At 36.1% G+C, this 27,761-nt stretch overlaps 2 protein-coding genes, 1 long non-coding RNA gene and 1 other non-coding gene across 4 annotated transcripts in view; all 4 read right to left on the bottom strand.

Moving 5' to 3' along the window:
• Nucleotides 2,851–3,442, bottom strand: LOC109845926. The gene is made up of 2 exons (XM_020415164.1): nt 3,213–3,442; nt 2,851–3,125 (listed from the first exon to the last, which is right to left on the bottom strand). The coding sequence occupies exons 1-2, from the start codon at nt 3,440–3,442 to the stop codon at nt 2,945–2,947; spliced, it is 411 nt and encodes a 136-aa protein (XP_020270753.1). The 3' UTR covers nt 2,851–2,944.
• On the bottom strand, nt 3,507–4,292 carry LOC109844364. The gene is made up of 3 exons (XR_002248003.1): nt 4,203–4,292; nt 4,052–4,129; nt 3,507–3,517 (listed from the first exon to the last, which is right to left on the bottom strand). It is a non-coding gene; the product is annotated as an uncharacterized LOC109844364 (long non-coding RNA).
• On the bottom strand, nt 15,220–15,293 carry TRNAW-CCA. Its single transcript has one exon. It is a non-coding gene; the product is annotated as a tRNA-Trp (tRNA).
• The window catches only part of LOC109845083 (uncharacterized RNA methyltransferase CT0009), a 30,014-nt gene continuing 24,036 nt past the window's right edge, over nt 21,784–27,761 (bottom strand). Inside the window, exons 7-11 of the mRNA XM_020414271.1 lie at nt 24,171–24,286; nt 23,877–24,043; nt 22,894–23,024; nt 22,519–22,819; nt 21,784–22,369 (exon numbers count right to left, since the gene is read on the bottom strand). Coding sequence (XP_020269860.1) covers nt 22,712–22,819; nt 22,894–23,024; nt 23,877–24,043; nt 24,171–24,286 — 522 coding nt within the window. The 3' untranslated portion in view covers nt 21,784–22,369; nt 22,519–22,711. The remainder of the gene's footprint in view (nt 22,370–22,518; nt 22,820–22,893; nt 23,025–23,876; nt 24,044–24,170; nt 24,287–27,761) is intronic.

Genomic DNA, 27,761 nt, shown 5'->3' with positions numbered 1-27,761 from the left:
TCTATAGCTGACTAAGTGTTTGATATGTTGAAGTGTTTTCGTCCCAGTATGCAACAAATATTTTGGTTTTTTCCGATTGAATGTTTATTCTTGCTAATCGGGAACTAACATCAGCTTACACTAGATAAAAAGTTGTAAGTAACAAAACAACTATCATATTAGGCCTAACACGCTTAAAAGAATAGAACTAACATCTCAGTTATTCGATGCGCTCGAGGGGCTAGGAGTAACAAGCCAAAGAATAGAACTAACTTGGTATCAGATAGTACTAACATGTGCAGAAGCAGAACTGACTTGGATCGGAACAGATTACAGAATAGAACTAACACTCTACAGGATAGCACTAACACTCTACAGACTTGAACTAACACTGTGCAGAATAGAACTAACACTCTACAGAATAGAACTAACACTGTGCAGATTAGAACTAACACTCTACAGAATAGAACTAATACTGTGCAGATTAGAACTAACACTCTACAGAACAGAACTAACTTGGTATAAATTAGAACTAACACTCTACAGATTAGAACTAACACTGTGCAGATTAGAACTAACACTCTACAGAACAGAAATAACTTGGTATAAATTAGAACTAACTTGGTATAAATTAGAACTAACTTGGTATAAATTAGAACTAACTTGGTATAAATTAGAACTAACTTGGTATAAATTAGAACTAACTTGGTATAAATTAGAACTAACTTGGTATAAAATGAGAACAAACTTGGTATAAAATAGAACTAACTTTGTATAAATTAGATCTAACATTGTATAAAATAGAACTAACTTGGTATAAATTAGGTTTATAACGTTGTAAAAAATAGAACTATCTTGGTATAAATTAGAGCTAACGTGGTATAAATTAGATATAACGTGGTATAAATTAGGTTTATAACGTGGTATAAAATAGAACTAACTTGGTTTAAATTAGTAAATTAGATCTAACGTGGTATAAATGAGATATAACGTGGTATAAATTAGGTTTATAACTTGGTATAAAATAGAACTAACATAAATTAGATATAACGTGGTATAAATTAGATATAACGTGTAATAAAATAGAACTAACAAGCCATCACACGCTACAGAATAGAACTAACACTGTGCAGAATAGAACTAACACTCTACAGAACAGAACTAACACTGTGCAGATTAGAACTAACACTCTACAGAATAGAACTAACACTGTGCAGATTAGAACTAACACTCTACAGAATAGAACTAACACTGTGCAGATTAGAACTAACACTCTACAGAATAGAACTAACACTGTGCAGAATAGAACTAACACTCTACAGAATAGAACTAACATGTTATAATATATAACTAAAAGGGTGCAGATTGGAACTAACACAACATTAGTTATACTAATATATAAGAACTAACACGGTTCTCTGTATTTGGGTTAAGATTTGTATCAGACTGTGGTGGATAAGCAAAATTTAACAAGAAAAAACACGCAATGATTCCAGGTCTTCATTTGTTGCTGCCCTCGCTGGATCGGTTTGGGTCTAATAAACCCTTTTCGCTGTCACTCGCCTTCCTTTTCGAAGGTCCTGGCTTACTGCGCTTTGAGGAAGGAGAACTGGATTCCGCTGAGCCACTGTAGGAGACGATGGGGTTTAAAGGGAGAGGAACATTGCCGGTAGGGAGAGACCTCGGAGAATTGGCACCCCCGACCCCTTGGTTATGGAGAAACAGCTGCCATTGGTCTCTCTCGACCGTCATGTGGACGCCACCCCAACTAATCTCAATTAACTCGGGGTCGGTCCTAAAGGGATGCGCACGCTGGGGCCCTAAGTTGAGTCGTGTGGATACCTGAGCCCTCTCCAAATTCCCCCCGCATTGGACCTGCGTGATGGCGTATCCTTCCCTGGCGTTACCGTCCACCGGCGAGATGTAACGGAACCCAAGCCTCTTAGGGATTTCAGATAAATCCCTAACCTTGAGTAGAACTCTACAGTCTTTGAAGTTAGAATGTGTTATGACGTCCCTGGAGCACATGACACATTCACCGATACCAATGAGCAGAGATTGAAGAAATTCAAAATTCCAGAGGTGGTATGGGAGATTGAATAGGCGAATCCATACTAGAAAGGGTTGAGGCAACGTTGTTAGCCTCAGATCCTCTTTCCAACGGCGAAATCTGCCCTTAAATGTGCCCATATCTATCAAACCGAGTTCAATAGCTTGGGCAAGAACTTCATCGGATGGAAACTGTACCATGAAGCTGTTCCCTGCCGCCTCCTTGATTTGATGGGGCCATGACCTAAGATTGAAGCGGTAGGCCAGCATTTCTCGGAGCTCCTGCACCGATGGACGGCCTCTATCAAGATTGAAGATGGCGAAAGCAGAAAGATGCCGTATGGTGCTGGAGGTGTTGGCCGGGACGGTAAGCATCCTCGGAGGGGCACTTGCGGTAATTCCATGATGACAATCTCGAGTGTTGTGTCCTGTCCCATGGCAGTGTACACAAGAAGGATCCCCAGCCATTTGTGAGGGTATACGATGAAAATAGATGACGCTGGGTTGAGGTTTTTAGCAGGGGGAGGGGTTTGCAGAGGCGCCTACGCTGGGGCCAGTAGAAGAAAGGTGGTGACCGTACCTATCGATGGAAGTTCGTATTAGGTATTTAAGTTAATTAATTTATTTAACTGACTTGGGAACACGCGAATATATGATGTGACATGTTTGTGTGATGGAACCGTCGCTTCGAAAGAAGTGAGCAGCTGGAGGTCTGAAGATAACTTAAATAATTAAAAAATTAGAACTGGCTCTGAGATAGAACTAACGAGCATGGTACAGAATAGAACTAACGTTGAATGAGTTAGAACTAACGAGCATCACTAGAACGAACATGGTACAGATAGAACAATACATCTGATAACAATCATTTTCAATTACTTAAATATACATACATTATTGTATTTGTATGAACATATCATTCATCACTGTACACTGTTTCTTCTTTATGTCTTTGTTCAAAACCAGCCAGTAATAATTGTGCGGCAAGTCTTGCTCGCATAGCTTCAGGGATATCGTTCGGAGGATTAACCAGCAATGTTGATCGTCCTTCAATTATGGATTTTACAAAGAGGTAGACGAACACACCACAGTCAAAGCTGCAACATAGAGTGAGTTCATTAGACATTTTCGGTCCGTTCGAATACTATAACACAAATTAACACAATATAGACATCGGAACTAACCGTCCTCTTTGTTGCTCGCATTTGATGGCTTGATATCTAAATATTTTGCGCACATTATCTTCAATAAAATCAGCATGATGGGCATCAAAGAAGTTTATGATTTTATTAACAGGCTCCATCCAAGCTTCGTGCCCAGCGGAGTTGTAATGCTTGATGACTTTATCTTTAAGATCAACTTCTACAAGATGCCAATGATCGTGCCTGACCAAAGGGATCAAGAGATGCTCCATACGGAATGCAGTATATTTGTCAATGAATGACAAATATAGCTCGTAATTGTTCGCCTCCAAGCTATAGAGTGAGTGCTGCAAACACATCATGTTTGAGTTGAAATTAAAACAAACATGAGATGCGAAGGCTAACTAACACCGTATTAATTAGAACTAACACGCTACAGAATAGAACTAACAGTGTGCAGAATAGAACTAACACGCTACAGAATAGAACTAACACTCTACAGAATAGAACTAACACTGTGCAGACTAGAACTAACACTGTGCAGATTAGAACTAACACTCTACATAATAGATCTAACACTGTGCAGATTAGAACTAACACTCTACAGAATAGAACTAACACTGTGCAGATTAGAACTAACACTCTACAGAATAGAACTAATACTGTGCAGATTAGAACTAACGCTCTACAGAATAGAACTAACACTGTGCAGATTAGAACTAATACTCTACAGAATGGACCTAACATGACTTATGGTAGGTCTAAATTGATGCTAACTAGAACTAACGTGACTCATGGTATAACTAGCATGGATTACACAAGATCTAACATGAATTTCAATCAAAACTAACGTGGTGAAATTAGGAATAGCATGTTCTTACAAGAAAGAACACCGATACCACTCCATATCCTTTGCCGTATGCCTCCTGGCTAATCGTGTCCAAAACTGCTTCTTCCACCTGTAATTGTTATGAAACATTAAAATTCAATTTAAACAATATAATTTGAATTATTAAGGAAGTATATGTTAACCTTGTCGTCAAGGCGGCCACCACGAAGCACATATAACAACTCTTCCCTGTTAATACTGCTGTTGGTTGTTACTATAACATTATATCTCCTGGTATAAATTAGAAGTAACATGAATTAGAACTAATATGTGGAGAATTAGCATATAAATAGTCAACTGAAACTTACCTGTGAATCTTCTGAGAAAAAAATTTGGTTAGGCTCTCAATTTGAGCTTTGTCGAGTCTTTCTGCTACGGGAGATATTATCTTTAAATTATGTACAAAAGCACCTGCGCTATCTATTATGCGTAAGTTAAACAATGTAGGGTCTGGAAGCTCATTATTCAGCTCTACCAATAGAGCTTCCTCTTCATCTGTCATTGGTTTCAAACTCAACGCATCAAAAGTGGCGATTTGATTACCGGGGTAAAAATGAGTAACTTTTTCAGCTAGTTTTATTTTTGATTCAGGACTTTCAAGTATATCTATACTAATTTTTTCCTTTTTCTTTCTTTTGCCTTCAGTATATGGTGTCCTCTTCCATTTAGATCTCCTGCTTACCCTTCTTGGCTGTGGTCTACGCTTTGCTTCCACATTGGTCGCTAGAACTTCTACAAGTTTGTCCACATCATGTTTAATTTTTTCCTCATGTTCTTCCAACTTATCTACATTCTCCTTCTCTTTATCTACAATACCTTCCTCCTTATCTACACCATCAACAGGATCCTCATCAAAACCTTTGTTATCTACAATAAAATTTTCATTTTTCATATGCTCCTCTTCCTTATCTACCATATGCTCCTCTTCCTTATCTACAATATCTTCCATATGCTCCTCTTCCTTATCTACCATATGCTCCTCTTCCTTATCTACAATATCTTCCATATGCTCCTCTTCCTTATTTACACTATCCTCAACCTTAGTATCTACAGTCTGTTCAAACTTACTATATACCCCCTCCATTGGAGAAGTAACATGCTCCTCTTCTATTGCCTCATCGTCAGCAGGCTGCATCACATCCTCTTCAACAATCTTATGTACATGTTCTGCATCACATCCTCTTCAACAATCTTATGTACATGTTCTTGCATGGTGGGCTCTTCCTTATATACACTGCTTGATTTGGACTTCTGTTCCTCTTGAGATGGCCGTCGCTTCTTCCTAATTTCATTTGTAATTTTATGTTTGATATTTGACTTAAGCAGCACCGGGTCTATAACCCCACCATGTCTTTCACATTTTTCAATTATCATGTTAAGCTTGTTGATCTCAATCATGAATTCTTTACAATATTTTCTCTTGGTCTGCTTTGTAGCAACAAGAAGTCGCTTGAGAAATTTAGCAGAATTTCTCCAAAATGTGAGTTGCTGCTTAATGGGAAGAACATTGATCTCCTCTTCATCGTCAAAAGCAACGTCAATATGCTTTGCCATGATCTGTTATTGATACAAGATTATAATTTTAAGTAGGATTAAACATAATTAGGATATTCTTTGCAGTTAGTGTGAAATGAGTACGACTTAACATAACAGGATACTTACGTAACCTATTGAGAAGTTCTTAGTAGTTTCTTCCTGCAAAGTCTTCCTCTTTGCCTGACGCTTTTGCTGAAGAACTTCACCCCTCTGTACAGCGGGACCTTCATCCCTCTGTTCAGCGGGAAGTGAATGAACATGACCAGGAGAAGCGACCTCCGCAATAGGCCTATGGACAAATGTTATTGACGCTGACTTAGCCTTTGAAATAATTGTCGGCATCCTCATAGATGCGATTCTCTCCTCCCCTGATGCCTAATTTGTCATTGGAGGTCTGGAGGTGTCTAAGAGGGCATATTTCTTTATGCCTGTCATCTCGTAGTACCAAAGCTGTACCAAATAATATATTTACCATTAACATTTAATACTAGACTAGACCAAAGAGAATAAAATATGGCTGCATCTAGAACTAACATGGTGTAAATTAGTACGTGGTACGACATGAATTATGATAGAACTAACATGACCTATGATTTAGTTCTATTCTGCAGAGTGTTAGTTCTAATCTGCACAGTGTTAGTTCTAATCTGCACAGTGTTAGTTCTATTCTGTAGAGTGTTAGTTCTATTCTGCACAGTATTAGTTCTATTCTGCAGCGTGTTAGTTCTAATCTGTCTGTAGCGTGTGAGTTCTAATCTGCAGATTAGAACTAACACTCTACAGAACGGAACTAACACTGTGCAGATTAGAAATAACACGCTACAGAATAGAACTAACATAGAATAAGTTAGAACTAACAATGCATAGGTACGAACTAGAATGAAACAAGATCAATAAAATATGAAACTTACACACAATAGTGTCATGCAACCTGGGACATATGCGACCCTTTGCTTCTTCTTTCCCTCCAAAGCAACTCCAATGCCCCTGATAATTTCATTATAAAAGAACGGGGCCCATGCAACAGAATTGACCCTCTGAATGCTATCCAGGTACCTGAGTAAGGGTCTAGGGATACCTTCCCCTGCTATGGGACTCCATATCATAGAGCATTTGTACAAAATTTGTAGCAGAACAAAGTCCTCGATATCCCGCTTTTTGGTAGATTCAACAAGCCGTTCAAGTAGCCCTTCAAGATGTTTACGTTGGCTGGTTTCTGCTTTTTTTAACTTCTTACCCTCTTCAGAAATGAAAAGCTTAGAGAAGTATTCCAGCCATATTCTGCTTCTTGAGTCCCTATTGTTCCTTATGTCCTCTCCATAAATTGGGAAATAAGTATGGTTATGGACCCATTACAAATCAAAACTAACATTTTTCATACCCCCACTTTTTGAATCATGTATAGAAAAGGTGTTATTATCTCTGTCGAAAAAGCTCAGCAGCAGCTCAAGGGTGGGCTGATCAGGCGCAGGAGCCCCAAATAAAATGTAGTGTTGAAATATAGAACCGCAGTATGCATCCCTATGCCACTGACGGATCTTCGGGGCAATGCGCTTCATAAATCCCCAATAAGCCCCGATATTGGCCGTTAACCTTAGTGTTTCTGCTGAGCCTGTTAGAGCAATTTTTTCCCTGTAAAAAGTTTTCGAATTTGTAAGTTCAGTAAGACATATGAACTCATATTAGACCTAGCACTAACGGGAACAAAATAGAGCTAACACGTAATATTATAGAACTAACATTGGACTCATATTAGAACTAACATTGGACTTAAACTAGATCTAACGTTGGTATAAATTTAGAACTAACATTGGACAAAGCCTAGAACTAACAATATTGGGTTAATCTGCATTGTCTCTTCGCAGTATAACATAAGCCTAGAACTAACAATATTGGGTTAATCTGCATTGTCTGTTCGCAGTATAACATAACACTTACTGTTTTTTTGAGGGGGGTTTGTTGGTACGACCAGCCATTGTCGTCCTCCTTTTCTGGTCTCGCCATTGTAATGCATCCTTTTGCATTTCGATTAGGGTTTTCGTAGCTTCCGTAGCTTCCTCCGCGCTGCCACCCGCAGATGAAGCGCCTTTTCCTTCCAACTCGGCTCGGTGCCCGACCTCGTAGTCGTTACTGGATTCTTCCGTAGACGACGACATTTTTCCGGCGAAAACCCTAGAAACGTTGAAATTCGTACAGAAATTAGGAAGATGAAGAGTTCTTGATGACGGTGCTAGGTGGAAGAGAGAGAAAGAGAGGGAGAGTACTTGTAAAGGTGAGGGGCACATTAACCCAGCTCAGTCCCATCAGAGGGCAAGATAGTAACTTCCGCTGGGCTTTTTCTGAAAAGAGTCAATTCGGGGCCTCGTCGCAAATACTATGCGTATTTGGGGCTATTCCACATGGGGCAAAGTAAGGGGGGCTAGTCACACGAAGTTCCCACTTTTGGGGCCTGGACACATTTTTCCCAAATTAAAATGATATAAAATAATTATAGAATATATAGAAACAAACAAAATTAAAAATAATTATAGAATTCAAAGAGCCTAAGGTCCAATCGAAGACATATATTTAAATACAAACCCTCTCTCGTTTCATTCTTATCGTAGCCACCACCTTCCCTTATTTATCTTCGCATCAGTTGTTATCCCTAAATAATTTCTAACTTTCGCCTTAATCCCATCTATCACTAATGTATCACCGTAATAATCTCTCTCTCTCTCTTCTCTCTCTCGTCTCCTCTCTCGTCTCTCCTCCTCCTCTCTCCTCCTCTCTCTCTCTCTCTTCTCTCCTGTGGTATAGCCGACAAACACACCCGCTTGCCCTCAATTTTCATACGCCGCCTAACCTATTCTTCTCTCACCCCTCTCTCGTTCTCTCTCTCTTGCAGCACAAACCCAAAGAACAACTCGCCTGCGCGTCCTTCGCTCATACCAGCTCCTCTACAACCCACCGTCGTTGCCGATGCAACTCCGACGCAATCAGCGAACGCCCACCAACTCCCGTGCTCTGACCAGCCGCGCCGAGTCCACCACACAATCCTCCCGCCGCCTCCTCCGCTCTCAGCCTCCCCCAGCCTTCCGCCGCGCTCACGGTGTCTCCGCCTCCAAGACCGCCGCCAGCGCCTGCACCTGAGCTCCGAACCATCGCCCAGCCCTCGGCGGCCTCCTCCAAACCGAGCACAGCCACCCTCAAACCTTCAACCGGCACCCCACAGCAGCCCGCTGCGCCGCCGGTCCAAGCTCCACCCACCCGCGCCGCGCCACGCCACAAGCAGCAAGCCACCGCCTCTCCGACGTCTCCGCCACTCGTCGCCCAACCCAAGCCCCGTCGAGCCCTTCATCAGCAACTCCGAGTCGCGGTCGACCCTGAGCTGACCTCCGCCTAAGACTCAGCCCACCAGCCTGCCTCTGACAGCCCTCCAGCGCGACGCACCGACGCAGCCCAGAGCCCGAGCCTGACAGATCCGACCGCCCTCCTGCCGGCAGCCCGCTCGACAGATCCGTCTCGTTGTTATAATTGTCGCAAAGTAATTATGTGCAAGATTTCGTTGCTCAGCTTGTCACTTATTATAATTTTATGACTGTTATAAATTATCTGCCAATATTAAGCTGTGGTATAATTATCTGTGTATGATGTTATGATAAGTAATTTAAAAGAAAATTTTTTTGTGTAAAAATGGTTATTTTAAGATGTTTTTAGAATTATTATGATGAGAGAATGAACTAATGGGAAATTTTGTGTAAAAATGGTTATTTTAAGATGTTTTTAGAATTATTATGATGAGAGAATGAACTAATGGGAAAATGAGTTAGTTTCGAATAATTATTAAAATAGATAATTTAAAATTAATTATTTTGGAAAAGGGGTCATTTTGAGTTGTTAAATTATTTTCGGCAAAAGTATTATATTTTTAATAATTATGATGATTTAAAAGAATTTATTTAAAATAAAAAGAATTATTTATTTTGGATAACAAGATATTGATGAAACCAGACTGTATGCATGTTTTACTGATTCAGGATTACATTTCATGTTTTACGATTATTGTACTATATTTGACATGTCTACTTTTATTGTTTCTGGTTGTTGTGAGAACCCTTAAGTAGTTCATGACTTAGTGGTCTCGTGCGTCATGAACAGACTTAGTGACATGTGTGGGTGTGTTGACTGAGTTAGGTGGTGAACCCGAGTTTCAATGAGGATTATGGTTGATTTAGAAAAACAAGAGAGTTGGGATGGGGAAGTTAATGTTCATGTGATCGGATAAGGCTGTTGATGTATCTTCCAGACTCATACCAGAGACCTGTTTCGTCCTGGGGTTGGTTTGTTGGACAAAGTGGCCTGTTTCGTCACTTTGATCCGTGACTTGTTTCGTCACCTGAGCTTTGCCTGAGTTCGGACCGGGCCGAGATCGGATTGCGTGTAGTCCTCTAGCCGCCTGTTTCGCGGGATTGGATGCGCGTAGGGGATTTGTGAACAGTCAGTTATCCGGTGATAGGAGCATTGACTCTGTGTGAGATGTGACCAGTGACCTGTTATAGGATGGCTAGTTACTTGACCTCGTTTCTAGGCTAGGTATGACTTTTTGTGAGATACGGATCAGTTGTATTATCTTTTCATACATAGATCGGGATTAATATTTAATTATCTACAATTTGAGACATATGGTATATACATGAGGGTTTCCTTGTTTGGATTATTTCGCTCGACGTACTACGTCTCTTGTTATAGATTTTTAAGTATTAATTCTATCTATTTGTATGACATGGTGACTTGGATGATTATTCTGATCGCTAGCTGCATGATTTCATTACCAATTGATTTACGGATTCTTATGATTATCATGTTTTGGTAGTGGATTTCATGTTGATTTTGTTGGATTACCAGTTGCACGTTCTTTTGTTGTTTCTGTTATCGTATCGTTTTTCGCATTGGATTTCCGTTCATTCTATTTTCTTTTGTGGGGTCTTGTCGTGCGCCATGCACCTGACGTACACCTGTTTTCTCTGGTGTACGTCAGACTTAGAGGAAGAACAAGTTCAGCTGGAAGATCGCTAGGAGCCAGAGGATTCTTAGCTGAGTACTTAGAAGACCGAGCTGAAAAAGCCGAAGCGTAGTTATTCCCTCTAGTTGTTCGATGATCCTAGTTTACTTTTGTAGCATTTCTTTCCGCCTGATCATTATATTTTATATTCTCCAGTATCTCATTCAGATAGTTTGTATAAGGGTATGTTGGACCCGTATCATTATGTCTTGGATGATATTTATTTGTGATATGATATGTATTCTTTTATTCTGAGTTTGTCTATTATATTCTTGCTGATTGTGATCGGGGACCTGTGACTTCGCGTTGTATTTATTTCCAGACGCTTAGCGTATTGGATTGAGAAGAAAAGAAAGAGAAAAAAATAGTAGTGTATATTTCTTCTCAATCTAATACGTCGCGGGCTTGTTCACGTCCCGATTCCCGGGTATTTTGGGAAGCGGGGCGTGACAGGGGGGAAGGTTGAACTCGAAGGTCAGGCGAAGAGGAGGCGACAGTGAACTCGAGGGCGAGGGCCAGTGCGACGAACTTGAGAAAGCTCTTGGTTTTAGAGAGAGAGAGAGAAAGAGAGGAGATGAGAGAGAGAGAGAGAGAGAGAGAGAGAGAGAGAGAGAGAGAGAGAGAGAGATGATATGAGTGTTGGGTCTGAGGGATTAAGAAGAGTGGATAAGGATATTTCGGGAATTTTAGCTTAGCTGACATGTAATAATTACTAAAAATGGGCTACAGCACAAAATGTCACACTTCAAGGGGCTGAACCACATGGGAGAAACTAGGAGGGGCTGCAGCATATGAAGTTTCTACTTTTGGGGTCCCGACACATTTTTCCTTTTTATATTTTATTTCTATAATTAATTAGATTGTAACGGTAAAAAAAGAGAGAGAAAAAACACATATTAAATACTCATTCTCGTTTATGCATAGTTTATGCGTTTTTTCTCTTGCTAACTTCCTTTATTCTCTTCTCATTCACTCATCTTTCATATTTGTTTAATCTTTGATACCCAACATACATAATTGCAATTCTAATTAAGAAGGCCCCAAAATAAAAGGCAAGCTTGTTGGTTTTTATTTATTTTAATAAATTTACATTCATTCTCCTCATATATATATATATATATTTTGTTATGTATTTTGTGTTTCTATTTTTTTTATATCTTTTATTCAACTAAATTGATTAGATTTTAATCCTTACATGATTTGTGCTAAAGAGATTGCCAATTAAATGAACGTAGAACCAAAATTTTGTGAAAAACATGTAATTAGAAGAAAGAAAAAATTTGATGAGAATGAAACTAATGAGGTGAGACTTTCACCTAAAGAATCTTTTAAAATTAATTATTTCAACTATATAGTTGATAATGCCATTTCTTCACTTCAAATTAGGTTTGAACGGTTTAAGATATATGCAGATAATTTTGGCTTTTTGTATGATGTAGAAAAATTAAAATGATTGGTGATGATTTTCTAAAAGAAAATTGTTTGGATCTTGAATTTTTTTTTTAAACCTTGACGCCTATGTGGCACAATCCCCGCCATCCTCATAAAGTAGGCACAAATCCCCACCAACTCACACACTCTCTCCTACTTTATGAGAATGGTAGGGATTGTGCCACATAGGCGTCAAGGAGGAAATCCACTCCTATGACAAGAATACTCATTAATCTCATATATATATATATATATACATATATCGGTTTTGTTCTGTATTTTGTGTTTTTGTTTTTTTCTTTTATATCTTTTATTCAACTAAATTGATTAGATTTTAATCCTTACATGGTGTTTTTAATTTGGGCCAATTATTCTCCTAGATGCTTATTCTAATTAATCTAAATAAAAATTAATATTTGTTTGTTCTTTTTATCATATTCATGCAGGTAACCATGTCAGACTTTAAAGTATGATCAAATTAAAAGTCGCCTTGAAAGTGTTAAAGCAATAAAATATCAAGCTCCACAAATAAGAGATGTTTTATATTAACTAGCAGAAGCTAGTGATGATCCTAAAACAAAAAGTGAAGCAATTTCTTTAGCAACATATGAGATTGAAATTTTTAAATTTTTATTAGGTATGATATATTGTTTGCAGTTACCACTGTTAGTAAATTTTTACAATATAAAGATATAAATATTGCCATTGCATTATATCAACTAAAAGAACTTGTTTCATTTTTTAATGACTATAGAGAAAACGGGTTCACATCTGCTATGATTTGTGTTAAAGAGATTGCCAATGAAATGAATGCAGAACCAAAATTTCGTAAAAAACGTGTAATTAGAAGAAAGAAATTTTTTGATGAGAATGAAACTAATGAGGTGAGATTTTCACCTGAAGAATCTTTTAAAATTAATTATTTCAACTATATAGTTGATCATGTCATTTCTTTATTTCAAATTAGGTTTGAACAGTTTAATATATATGAAGATAATTTGGTTTTTTTGTATGATGTAGAGAAATTAAAATTGCTTGGTGATGATTTTCTAAAAGAAAACTGTTTGCATGTTGAAATTTTTTTAAAACATGACATGTTATCTGATATTGATGGCTTAGATTTACTTTCAGAACTAAAAGTTTTAAAAGAAATAATAAATCATGAATTAAAAACAACACTTGAGATACTAAAACTTATAAAAAATTTTAAATTCTTTTCCCAATGCATGGATAACTTATAGAATACTACTGACAATACCTGTTAGTATAGCTTCAATAGAAAGAAGTTTTTCAAAATTAAAATTAATAAAATCTTATTTACGCTCAATAACTTTTCAAGAAAGATTAAATAATTTGACAATTTTATCAATTAAAAATGATTTATTATCAAAGCTTGAATATAAAAATTTAATTAGTAACTTTGCATCCAATTTTATCAATTAAAAATGATTTATTATCAAAGCTTGAATATAAAAATTTAATTAGTAACTTTGCATCTCAAAAAGCCAGAAAATTAATAAAAATTTAATTAGTAACTTTGCATCTCAAAAAGCCAGAAAATTAAATTTTATATAAAATCTATTTTTGAAAAACTAATATTTAACTTTTTTAAAAAATATTAAGGCCCCAAATATTTTTCTGTGCCTAGAACCTAAAAAATGCTTGAGACGGTCCTGGATGTAAGACGTTAGGTTTATATGTAAAAGACAAAAAATTTGATAAAATGTTGATGAATAGAATTAAACGAGCAACCATTTCTATTTCTATCAAAAGTCGAAAGTCATACGTCATATTCACAAACTTTTAATATATCCTAGATTATTAGAAATATTAGTGTGAAAATATTGTTCATCTTCAGTAACTTTAGTATATACAAGTGAAATTGATCCAGGTGATGCCGCAATATTAGTGTAAAAATATTAAGAATTAATGGTCTGCGCATTTGATTTAAAACACATCATGTACCTGACCACATAAAAAAATATTATATCAAAATACGTCAACATACCTCATAGACTAGACTGCTATAATACGAAATGAGGTTAACTTTTTATGAATAGTTCACAATGTCACGGTATTATAGTGTAAAAAAAGCACAACGAATAATTAAATATTTGTTCAAAACATCGTATATCTAACCACTTAAATATCATATAATAAACTGCTGAAATACAAATAGGGATTAAAATTTATTTTGTAGGATTTTTTGAGTCTATGAGTGATTTTGGAAGTGGATGGATTTGAAAGTAAATGGGGGTAAAACTTGGGGTTTATAAGAGAAATGTTTTTTTGAGAAGCGGTGGGTTTAAAAATAAAAAGGGATAAAATGAGTTTGTAAACAAAAAATCCTTCTGCAAGTGCGTGGAGTTTAAATTAAATTTGAGGCAAAATTTTGTGTTCCTAGGGGGGGATCAAGAAAATGACCGATGAATCAATAACTTTTCATTAGAACTAAACTAATTCTGTCAATTGATTTTTTCTTACCGTCGTATCCGAAAAAATTGAAACTTAGGTAAGTGTTTTATCAACATATGTAGCAAAAGAAGATATCTAATTTAGCTCTTTCATGCTTACTATAACTAGTTATTTTGGTTTTCTATTGGCTGCTTCAACTATAACCCCAATTTAGCTCTTTCATGCTTACTATAACTAGTTATTTTGGTTTTCTATTGGCTGCTTCAACTATAACCCTAGCTCTATTGATTGGCTTGAACAAGATACAACTTATTTGAACTGAATTGAATGAACAAATTCATAGAAAAAAATATTTCTACTTCAGGTATTCCGCGGTCCCTTCTCGTGTCAATTGTTAATTCTTGGTTATATTGGTAACTCTTGGTCATTGAGATTCGCGTATTTTTCAGATTAATATTTAGGGATAGATCTTACCTTTCTTTTTATCTCCTCAAACAAATCGAAATGATTGAAGTTCTTCTATTTGGAATCGTCTTAGGTCTAATTCCTATTACTTTAGCAGGATTATTTGTAACTGCATATTTACAATACAGACGCGGTGATCAGTTGGACCTTTGATTGACTAATAGTTTTTTTGATTGACCTCCTCCTTGTAGGAGGTCAAACTCAAGTTGCAATTCGACTGTGTTTTGTTAAGTTTTTTTTTTTGTGATTCAAAATAACCTAAACGGAATCACGCTCTGTAGGATTTGAACCTACGACATCGGGTTTTGGAGACCCGCGTTCTACCGAACTGAACTAAGAGCGCTTTCTTATGACAGACCAGAAGCTTCTCAAGCTCAAGCATTTACTTTCCTAGTTAGAGACCAACGTCTTGGGGCCAACGTGGTGGGGTGGGAAGATGTTCTGTAATACTGTGTAAGTGGGTGGTTTAAAAATCAACGGGGGTAAGACTTTGGGTTTATAAGCAAGAATTCCAACTTTGGAAGTGGGAAAGTTATAAAAGAAAAGGGGACTGAGACTTTGAGTTTATAAGCGAGAACTCCAACTTTGAAAGTGGGCAAGTCTAAAAATAAAGTGGGGGCAAAACTTTGGGTCTATAAGAATAAAAACCCTGCATACTAAAGCTTTTGTATCTTGATGACTTGAAGTGGGTGGGTCTAAAAGTAACTCGACTTAAAACTTGGGGTATACATACAAAATACCCTTGATAATAACTATTGTATTCTTTCTGTGCATTAAAGTTATCAGGATGTCTACTGTTCACTACTGTAGACATCCCACTAACTTTGGGATATATAAGCAAAATTGAGTGGCGTGTTGATGCCGGCATTATCTTGAAAAGGCTATAAAAAATGGATTTGGATCATCTCTACTATAAAAAATAGTGGAGTGGTCACTACTTTTAATCTCAGTCGTTGATTATTTAGTAGGCGGTTATGATACAATCTAAATCTAACACTTACCATACCCTCGTGTAGTACACTCATTCCTAATTTGCACTAAAAGAAAAAAATCACAACCATCAACTTGGTAATCAATGGTTGTGATTATGTAATGGTCTCTCCACTATATTTTTGTAGTGGAGAGGATCAGAATCCATAAAAAATTAGCATTTGGTTTAATAATACACCATATATTTAACCATTTGAACAAAAAATTAACAAATTACAGCACAAATACAACAACTCACACTTGATACCAAACCGAACTACTGATATTGAAAGTGGGTTTGTAGAATTAACATTTCTATTATGCTATATACCTAACCTCTTAAAAAATATAAAAAAAATTACGGAAAAACATGACAACATGCAAGGAATATCAAATTGTTGAATAAAAGCGCGATTAAAAATAATATGTTGGATATTTTGAGTGGAAGATTGACGTTGAAAGTGATTAGGGCCTAAAAATAAATGGGGGTAAAAGTCTGGATTTATTAGATAAAATTTCTCTTACGGAGTAGGTGAGTCTAAAAATTAATTGTATAAAATTCTAGATAGTGTATATTGGGTCTAAGAGATTTTAGAAGTGTGTGGACTTAGAAATAAATGGGGTGTGACTTCGGGTTTATAGCGAAAAATGGAAAACATGATAGACAAAAATGGTGGTTCGATTTGACCTCTAAAGACCTCTGATACGAGTGGTTGTGCGAGCACCTTTGATCGCGAAATTATCAAAGGTGGGTTGAGAAGAGGATGACAGAAACACAAGAATAATTCAGTATGTGGCGAAGAAAAATACCCTCTCTAGATTATGATATGAAAAGATTACAATCCCTCTCTCACAATCTTACTAGAATCGAGAACAAACTCTCAATTCTCTCTAAACCCTAATCTCTCTTGATTAGAATCTCTCTTTGATTACATCTGATTTTTCTTAGAAACCCTAAAACAATCTATTATATAGGTGTAACAACGTGGATGACAAAGTGATAAATAACCAAGCCCAAACCCCACAAGAATTCGTGCAAACAGAAACCCAAACTAACCAGGAAACCATCGATGAGTTGACTTATGTGCATATATGAGTCGACTCATGACACATGGGTCGACTCATGACAGTCATGAGTCGACCGGTCAGAAACTTCTGACAAAACTACTGGGCTTCGTGGGTCGACTCATGACAGTCATGAGTTAACTGGTAAGAAACTTCTGACATACGGCTGGGCTTCGTGAGTCGACTCATGACAGGCATGAGTCGACTCAACCTGATGAGTCGACTCATGTGCATGTATGAGTCGACTCACGAGCTGAAAAATGGACGCTTCGATTCTTCAATTCACCGTCTCGTTCCACGCTTCGTCCTGCGTTACACTGTATTGTTTTACACCTCTATTCTCAAGTTACCATGAGAATCATCTATTCTCAAGTTCCCATGAGGATCGCTAAGTTCCGAAGAGAAGATACACTCGTATCATGGTCCCCCCTTTAGGAACTTGAAGTCCCATTCAAGTTAGAACTTCAGCTGAGAAAGCTCACGAGCTCCTCCATCCTTTATGTACCACCTGGCTTTGCTAGGAACCTGATATCGACGTACAACTGAAAACGACTCCTTTGTTCCTCGCCTCATCGTAGTCGTCTTCCGCTCCAACATGCAACTCCTTTTTGATGGCTCGTCATAAAGTCTAATGCACAGCGAGACGAACTTCTTGCTTGCATTCACTAGCCTCTTCATTCGCGTCACCGTCACCAAGTTTGCCTCCCTCGGAAGAGACGCCGAACGAAATATGAACTTTTCACCATCCTTGGTGAATGTGTACTTCTGATCTCGCCTTTCGTAGATCGTGTATCTATCCCACAAGTACAGATTACCTAGTATAACCTGAAAAACATCCAATGGAACGACGTCGCACGTGACCTCGTCAATATACGACTCGTAGAGCGCAAATCTGACAGTGCATTGATCAACTACACTTAGTCCCGTCTCCTTCTGCATCCACCTTAATGGATAGGGTTTCGGATGCTTGACTGTCTTCAGACCCAGCTTCTGAACCAAGGCCTCGGATATCAAATTCTTTTCGCTGCCTGGATCAACAATGACATTAACCAAACTGGTTTTCACTTGCAACTTTAGTACAAAGAGCTGCTCTCGGGGGTCTTCATCCTCTTTCGTGGTCTGTTTTTCTGCCATAAGATTGAGACTACTGTTGGGCTCTGTCATCCCAGGAACTTCCTTCGGACCCTGTGCTATCACGTATGCCTTTTTGTCCTCTTTCTTCTTCAACACCTTTGGTTTTATACGGGGATACTTCTCCCAGCATCGATCAGCGATATGTCATGTCTTCTCGTAGTGACTACAAATCCGTTCTGCTCTCCCTGGATCACCCTTCTTCTTATCCTTATGTTTAAAACCACTAGAATCACCTCCTGTCTGTTTTGCATCTCCCTTTGTTTCGTTGCTCTTCTTTTGCTTTCCCTCGATGGCAATAGCTTTCACGCTTACCTCTGCAATAGACTCGATCGTGAATAGCTTCATCTCCTTCTGGATGTATTCGTTCAGACCCGCCATGTACTTCATAAAGATGGAGTATTCATCCGTCGCGACGTTTAGAACCATCGCCTACTGCTGGAACTCTGTTGTGTACTCTTGAACGCTCTGATTGACTCTTTAGCACTAGCCATACCACTTGTACCAACGCTCCTCAAGAAATCCCACTGGGTAGAACTGCTTCTTCAGTAGCTCATTGAATTTGTTCCACGACACCGCCTTTCGTTCCTGCTTGCAATAGGATTTCCACTATGTCAATGTATACCCCGAAAGCTTCAAAGTCGCAAACACAAGCTTCTCCTTGGATGAATATCCATAGGGGGTAAAATACGTCTCCATACACTCGATCCAATCATCAAGCCTCTCGACGTTGACACTCCCATCATAAATAGGAATCTTTACCTTGAAGTCTATCTTCAAATTCTGGTAAGAATTCTTACCCCCTTAACGCGGAACAGTTTTGACAATCTCGACCTCCCTATCAGAATCAGATTCCTTGCCTTCTCCATCAGACTCCATAAGTTTCTTCTTTCCTTTCGAAGAAGATTCCTCCTTTTTGTCCTTTTCTTGGAAGATATTGACGAGCTGTGTGAGAGTCGAACTCATTGTCTCCATCTGTTTCTCCAATGCGTCTAACCTCGCTGAACTATCTCCTTCAGTCATCTTCTCCTTCCTTAATTTCTGGACTCCTCCTAATGAAATAAGGATCTCGTTTAACTTTTTGTATTGCGATCGAGTCAGGACCATATACAGGATGCTTCATTCACAGGATCTGATCGCTCTGATTACAACTTGATACGAGTCGCCGTGCGAGCACCTTTGATTGCGGAATTATCGAATGTGGGTTGAGAAGAGAATGACAGAAATACAAGAATAATTCAGTATGTGGCGAAGAAAAATACCCTCTCTAGATTATGATATAAAAAGATTACAATCACTCTCTCACAATCTCACTAGAATCGAGAACAAACCCCCAATTCTCTCTAAACCCTAATCTCTCTTGATTAGAATCTCTCTTTGATTACATCTGATTTTCCTTAGAAACCCTAGAACAATCCCTTATATAGGTGTAACAACATGGATGGTAAAGTGGTAAATAACCAAGCACAAATCCCACGGGAATTCGTACAAACAGAAACTCAAACTAACCAGGAAACCATCGATGAGTCGACTCATGTGCATATATGAGTCGACTCATGACACATGGGTCGACTCATGACAGTTATGAGTCGACCGGTCAGAAACTTCTGACAAAACTGATGGGCTTCGTGGGTCAACTCATGATAGTCATGAGTCGACTGGTCAGAAACTTCTGACAAACGACTGGGCTTCGTGAGTCGACTCATGACAGGCATGAGTCGACTCAACCTGATGAGTCGACTCATGTGCATGTATGAGTCGACTCACGAGCTGAAAACTGGACGCTTCGATTCGCCGTCTCGTTCCATACTTTGACCTGCGTTTCACTGTATTGTTTTACACATCTATTCTCAAGTTACCATGAGAATCATCTATTCTCAAGCTCCCATGAGGATCGCTAAGTTCCAAAGAGAAGATACACCCGTATCAACCTTTCTCTCTCTCTAAAAACATCTCTTACCAGAGCGTTGCCGCGCGGCCATGTTCTGCTCAAGTTCCAAACACCGTTCTACGTAGTGAAAGTAACGGGGAACTTTGGGCTTCTATGGGAAGAACTTAATTTTTATTAGTAAATTAAAAACGTGAGTTGTGGCTAGGTAGGCCCTTTCTTTTAATTAATTAATTATATATTTTAAGGTTTTATTTTAAATCTTGAATAATAAAATTTGGGTTTGAATTTTTGATGCCGATTACCGCAAAAGGAGAGATGACAAAAGAAGATGATGTGGCTGCAAACGCCACAAAAGTAGATAATATCCTCATCGTACACGAAACGTGATAACACCACTCACAGTGTGCAACACAGAAACTAACACCTAATGCCTATCATTGTGTTTTCTTTGTTGTGTTTTTGTAAGAAAACACCATGGTGTTGTGTTTTTCTCTTAAAACGTTTTCAAAGCATCATGTTAAGTATTTTTGGTCAACACTAGTTTGATCCATTACAACATTAGTATTAAACATATTATTAATATATTATATATTAATTATAATAAAATATATTATAAATAAAATATTATAATATTTAGTTTAAATTATTATAGTATTACAAGTATTTATATAATGCAATATAAAATTGACCTTAATTATTATAATATTATATTGTATTAATTGAATTATATTATATTATAATTTATTACATACTTTAATTTTCAGAACTAATTATATATTAAATTATATTAGTATATCAACATTGTATTGTATATCATTACTATTATATTTTGTTATAATATATTATTTTATTATTAATATAATATTATACTTATATAATATATAATATGTTATTATATTATTATTCATATAAATAATTATTATAATGTTAATATTATGTTATACTGTATGTTATTAATAACATAATATTTATAAAAATATTTTTAATATATGTATATATATGTAATCGGTCTTTTTGAATATAATTTAATAATATATAATAATTTTATGATTAAATAAGATAATTATTATATTAATGAATATATATTTTTATTAATATTTAATAGCATAATATATTTATCTTATAATATATTATATATTTATATTTTATATTACATTATACTATATAATATTTATAATATATATTATTGTATTTATAATAAATTTTTAATATGTGTACTATTATATAATATTTATAATTTAATTGATTAAGGAGTTAATTTAATTAAAAGTTGGATCAATTATAACAATTATCTATTAGTGTTAGTATGTTATTATGTATTATATTTAGTTTTATTATATATTTTTATTATTTTTTATTAGTTTATTTATATATTATTATTATTTATTATTATATAATACATTGTTAACATATTAAATACTAGTATTTAATATGTTATTATATTGTTATATAAGATATTTTATTTATTATATTTTTATATTATTTAATAAATATTACTAATATATTAGATTAACTATAGTATAGTATAGTATATTATAATAAGCATGTTGATAATAACTCTATACTAATTACATTTAATATATTATGTTAGATATTATATTAACACATTCTCAAACTCAAAACCAAAACATCAAACTTAAAACACCTTTTAGGTGTTTTGAAATAAGTGTTGTGTTTTTGATTTGAGGATGATTTAGCTCAAAAAACACCATGGTTTCCAAACACATGGTGTTTTGTTTTTGACAAAAACATCATGAAAATAAGTAAAACACCATGGTATCCAAACGGAGCCAAGATATACACACAAGTACTCCGCTGATCCAAAATACAAGCGTTCTCATTGAGAGAACCGTACAAGAATAGCTGCTATCTGATAGCGAATCCCCAATATAGAACTCAGTCCAGAGACATGCACAAGCGCGATATCTTTCAGTGGGACAAAGGAGAGACTTCGTGGCTATCTCATCAATTGCAACAACGAAGCTCAGTTTATACGCTTTTATTCAAGCTCCACACGTCATAATTACTATTCATAAAGGAGCAGAAGTGATCAGTCGATGCATATCTCAACAAGATATAGAGATCTTCCTCCTGACCGTCGATGAAGAACCTGCAAGATTTCATTTGAAACCAACCTTTCATGGGCACTCGAAACATGCATCAACAGCGGTCATTGCTACGACGAACCTCCTGCAACTACGATTGCAGAAGTACACACACTGAAGTTTGGAACGAACCAAAATCAAAGAAACTCAGAGCCAGCAAACCAAAACTTTACGCACATATGCTACAAATGAGTTCAGCAAATGTGAAAATTTCTGAATCAGATCAAAATTGTCCAAGGTACAATACATCGAAGAGACCTATAAAAGAAGTAAAGAAGAATAATTAGAGATAACCATCAAGTCACACCCCAACTATCTGGGTTTGCAAGAAGGTAGCCCAATTTCATCTCCTTGCTTTTGAATACCCTTTTTTCAAAAAAAAAAATCTCATAAAAAGGTACCGCTACCTTCTTCCATGCAGAACATAAGGATTATGTGAATGATTGTGCTGTATGGATCTTTAGTAACAGTTGGCACAACAATAACTGGGATGTTGGGTATGAGCTGGCATCTCATTTAGAAAAATGGATTCGCTTGGACTGATGAGCTCGATCTGCACCGATGTGACTAGCAGGATGGCTCATGGACCAAAATCAGTAGTCAGCAAAGCTCTAGAAGGCACACGCATTCTATGTGAGGAGTATGAGGAAACATATCAACTGGTTGTACACTTTTGAGCTGGTAACATCCTTCAATGCCTTGATCGGCCTGCGTATAGTTTGTAAGAATGTAGTCCAAAAGAGGTTCATATATAAGAAATACTTGTGGAATTGAGAACATACCAGACCATGACAAAGGTAATCAAGATCCCTGGCACATGTGGCCGGATTACAAGATACATAGATGATGCGTGGTGCACGGAGCTTGAGTAGGAATTTTATTAGCTTCAAATGCATGCCTGGGCGATTCGGATCTGTAGAATTTTGAATTAATTTGCATATTAGGAGTTCTGCAATTAAGAAACAACTTGCGCAAAAACGAGTGAAGCATAAATGAGAATTTTACGATGGACTATTGGATACAATAAGAGATAAGATAATAAATAAGCTCAAGTTGCAAGGAAAAAAATAACAAGAGAACAAATAGGGAGGAAAATCATTGAGATGGTTTGAACAAAATGAAGGACACCAATTACTCCAATCAGGAGAGGTGATAAGATTATGAACAATGAAGCAAGGAGAACTAGATGTAAGAATAAAAGAACTTGATGAGAAGCAATTAAAAATTATATGAGAATGGTTAACCTAACTGCGGAGATGATAACCCCATATATAAATGAATGGAAAAATATGATTCATGTAACCGGCCTAAAAAATATGGGCTATAGACTTTGTTATTGTTGTTGTATCCATATCAATAATTCAGTGATGATTTATTTTTCAGCCAAGTTTTAGAAGAAAGGGGTAAAGTAACTGACTTAAAAAACATAATTAACTTCACCAAATCAAGAAGGATATTTGAATTTTTCTGAATAAAACAAGCACTTTAAAAACTATTTTAAATGTAAACTTATACATTATCTGTGTAGGTTTGTGCATGTGTGTAAGTAAGTTCACACTGTGCCAGCTTGTGTGTCAACGCAATCAATAAAGATTCTACAGGTTCCAGGCACCAATATATCTTCATTTAGAAATCTTTATATCAGTAAAGGACATTTCTACTCGTAAATTGAAATATAATTTTTATGTCATTTCAAATTGGTGCTTGAAGGTAATATCAAAGATTTAACTATAATCATAATGGATCAAATTAGACCAGATATAACCTGATATGACAATATCAGGTTTTGGAAAGTCACGCCCAAAATTGTCATCAATTTTGTTCAGATCTCCTTGAACAAATGTAGCATTAGAGATGTCATTGAGTTGAGCATTTTGTTGGGCATCTGCGATGGCTTCAGGCACTACTTCATATCCATATACATGCTTAGCCCTGAAAGTATCAATGATTGTATCCTCGAAATTATTTCCTTTAAAAATGAAAAGTACCTGGCTATCAAATAATACTAATTAAACAAAATTTAGCCTCTTTTGTGTGAAGCTATAGTCAGTTAATTTACCTTCTTGCAAGTGTTAAACCGATAGTTCCAGTTCCACAGAAAAGGTCAAGAACAGTTTCTGAGCCATCTCCCTTGAGATCAGCACAGTCCTCTATAAGCTTATAGAGGACTTCTGCCTAAATAAAATAATTACATCTTTAACATACTCAAGAATCTCAAAGAACATCCAACAAAACTATAAAGCATGAAAAACTGAAAGTTAATTGCACAGGAAAAAACAATGGCAATGTGCAAATGTATTATTCAGAAAAGCAACTTGCGTATTTAGCATTTCTATAAGGGATTTAGCATTTTTGGAAACGTGCAAAACTTATTCTTCTTCTCTAGAGTGCCATGAATGCAACTCACTGGAGCTCAGATGTATTCCATTATTCCAGCATATTTCGCTGATAACCAATGAGTAGTTCTCTGTCTTCAGTATGCTGATGATGACACATTGGTGTTTTATCAAACAACTAGAGATCAGCTAACTGCTTTGAAGCTTTTGCTATATCGGTATGAGTTGGCATCTGGACATCAAATTAATTTTTAAGAGTGTTTTAATTGAACTAAAGCAAAATTGCTCCATGCAACAAAATTTGGCAATCATTTCATGCGTGAGTTGTAACTTTCCTATCACATATTTGGGTGTGCCTTTAAGACAGAGCTGATTGGATGCCTATGATTACTAAGAATCTAGATTATCTTGTGGAAAAGTGAACTTTTATCCAGAGGAAGGTTGGTTTTGGTAAATTCTACATTAGCAGCCATGCCTCTTTTTTGGATGTCATTTTTCTTGTTCCCTATGTGGGTTTGTGAGAGGATTGACAAAGTTAGAAGAAGATTTCTCTTGAGTTGATCTTTAGATAATAAGAGGGCTTCCAATTTATTGAATTGGGATACTGTGTGTAGACCAAATTTCATGGGAGGTTTGTGAGTGTTGAATTTGAGAATTATGAACAAGGCTTTGTTAGGAAAATGGCTTTGGAGATTACTAGATAAGTCTAGTATATTATGGTGAAGATTTTCTGCATATTAGTAATTCCTCAAAAGTTTCACGTTTTTGTTTTTGGAGATGTATTGCTAAACAGGCAGAAGATTTTTTAACATGTACTACTGAGCTGGTGGGAGGAGAGAGAGAACTTATTTTTGGAAGGATACTTGGATAGATGATTTTACCTTAGCATCTACATATCCTGACATGTTTCAATTAGCTTTTAATCCTTTGGCTTCAGTTTAACAGAAAACTTATAGGTGCTTTAATGTTTCAGTATCTAGAGCTCCTTCATTTACTTCAAGGGGTGAATGTTATAGATGCTGAAAGAAGAACATGAACGCTGAAGGCTACTGATAGATTTACTACAACGTCATACTATAAATTTTTTATAGATGCTAGTGTGAGTTCCATATTCTGATATTTGGAAAATTCAGGCTCTTTTGAAAGTCAAATTGACGTGTCCCTTAGCTCTGTTAAGAAGTTGAATACTAAAGACATGCTGTTGAAGAAAGGCATAGAAGTGGATCCTTTATATGTGCTGTGTGGATTAGAAGATGAATCTCATAATCATCTTTTCCTGAAATGTGGGCTTACTCAATCTATCTGGAATTCTCTGTGCATTAAATTCAACATTTCTGGCCTGCCTAATGATCTGTATTCTGGATGGATTTTTTGGAAACATAATCAATCAAAAGAGGCAAGGAGAAAGCTATCATCGTATCTGTCATCTGTGAGCTTTAATTTGGTGCATCTGGTGTGAGAGAAATAGTAGTCTTCAAACACAAACACAAGCAGTCCCTGGAGGTATGGCATTCGGTTATTTACTTTGCTGGTTTCGAGCTAGGTATTATGGTTGGCGGGATGTCTGAGAGATTGATGGAGGCAATGAACAATCTGGAGATGCAGCTAGAGGCACGAGTGCAGGAGATCAATCTGATGAAGTTGGTGGTGGGTCTACTTGCCCTATTCTGTTGATGCTGCCCAAAAAAATGCACAACCTGTCCTGATTATTTTGAACTTTTTGTATATATGCTTCAGAAACTTGTTGCTGGTGCCGTGGTTATGTTTGAACTGATGTATATACAGTTATGATACCGATGGAGTACACTCTAGGGTTGGGGGTGTACTCCTTATTGTGTAACAAACCATTTTTTAGCAGTATGATAGCTGAGATCTCATGTTTTGAGGTCTCATCCTTTTTCTCACCCCAAAAACAGTCACTATTTTTTCATATAATAAAATCTCTGAATTGTTTGTTCCTTTAATTAGGTAGAGCTAACGAGTGAATATGAAGAGGCAACTTTTTTGCTTCCAGATTTTGTTATATAATGTTGAATAACTAGTTAGAGATGGTAATGATCTTTTCTTTATGTTTATCTTTTTCACTTTTTTGCTGCAATTTGGGATCATTTTTATAATTCAATTACAATCTTTTATGGATACCAATAAGTCTTGCTTCAGCCAGTATTGATACCAACCTTGTTATTTATTTTCTGTTTTGTAAGAGATGAGAGCGCATCAAGCCACATTTACAGAAGAATTTGCAAGATGAATGCAAAAACAATTAATAATAAAATGGAGAATGCGCATTACTTTAAGTTAATTTTATTGTTTATATCTTTTCTACATTCTTTGTTTCTTCTATAAATATAAATTGCAAAAATATTATCATTAACTTGTTCTCGTTTTTCTTTTAAATTAAGAAAACCACAAGAACTTTTCACAAAAACATCAGTATCTTAGGTAGCTTGTCCTCAATAAACATATCAGTTGACTTCTTATTTGCTTGGTAGGCATAAAATTGACTTCTACATGTTAATTTTTAGATAGAATTTTCTTTGGTATGTTGTTTTTTGACATGTGTTACTTTATTTGAACTTTTAGAAAGAAGAGTAAAATATAAACCTGGTGTTAATATTGTGAGGGAGTATTCTAGAAGTTATAAAAGCCATGACAATTTAATGTAGTTTCAAGGTTTCCGCAATTTAATGTGAGAGAGAGAAAATCACGATAATTTTATGCAACTTAACTAATAAAGATGTTACTGAAAGATCAAAATTCCAAGTAAAAAACTAGATACCGAGATTGTGCTCAGTCTCTTTCTTACATTGTGTTCTTGTCCTTCACAATTTTGAAAAACGTTAAAGAGAATGGACCCCTACACTTTTTTCTCTTGTTGTGTATAAATATTGTAGGAGTAATAGTGTAGTTATCACTACTCTTCACAAATAGGAATTTTATATAATCGTCTAAAAAATGAGAATTGTACTTATCCTTCAAACTTTCCTAATTGCATCTATGCTCATCACAATAAACTAAAATCATTTTTATACCTCCAAAAGGTATTGAAATTGTATCTATAATCATGATAGTACTTGTTCACATTTAAATTAAATGAGGATAATATTTCTTTCAAATTATCATATAAATGATGAAAATAAAATTTGTGATTTTGATAAACATATGTCCTAGATAAGAAACACTCAATACGACTGTAGGGACAAATTATAAAAAGATGTGTTAAAAAAGACAATATAATTTGAAATGAGATAGATTTAGAAATTGTGATAATGCATACAAACTCCTACTCTTCTAAATAGTTGAATAATTAAAGA

Source organism: Asparagus officinalis, chromosome 6, assembly GCF_001876935.1.
Source record: "Asparagus officinalis chromosome 6, Aspof.V1, whole genome shotgun sequence".
Classification (NCBI taxonomy): Eukaryota; Viridiplantae; Streptophyta; class Magnoliopsida; order Asparagales; family Asparagaceae; genus Asparagus; species Asparagus officinalis.
Note: the sequence above shows the minus strand (reverse complement) of the source record. Positions and strands in the feature narration are given on the sequence as shown.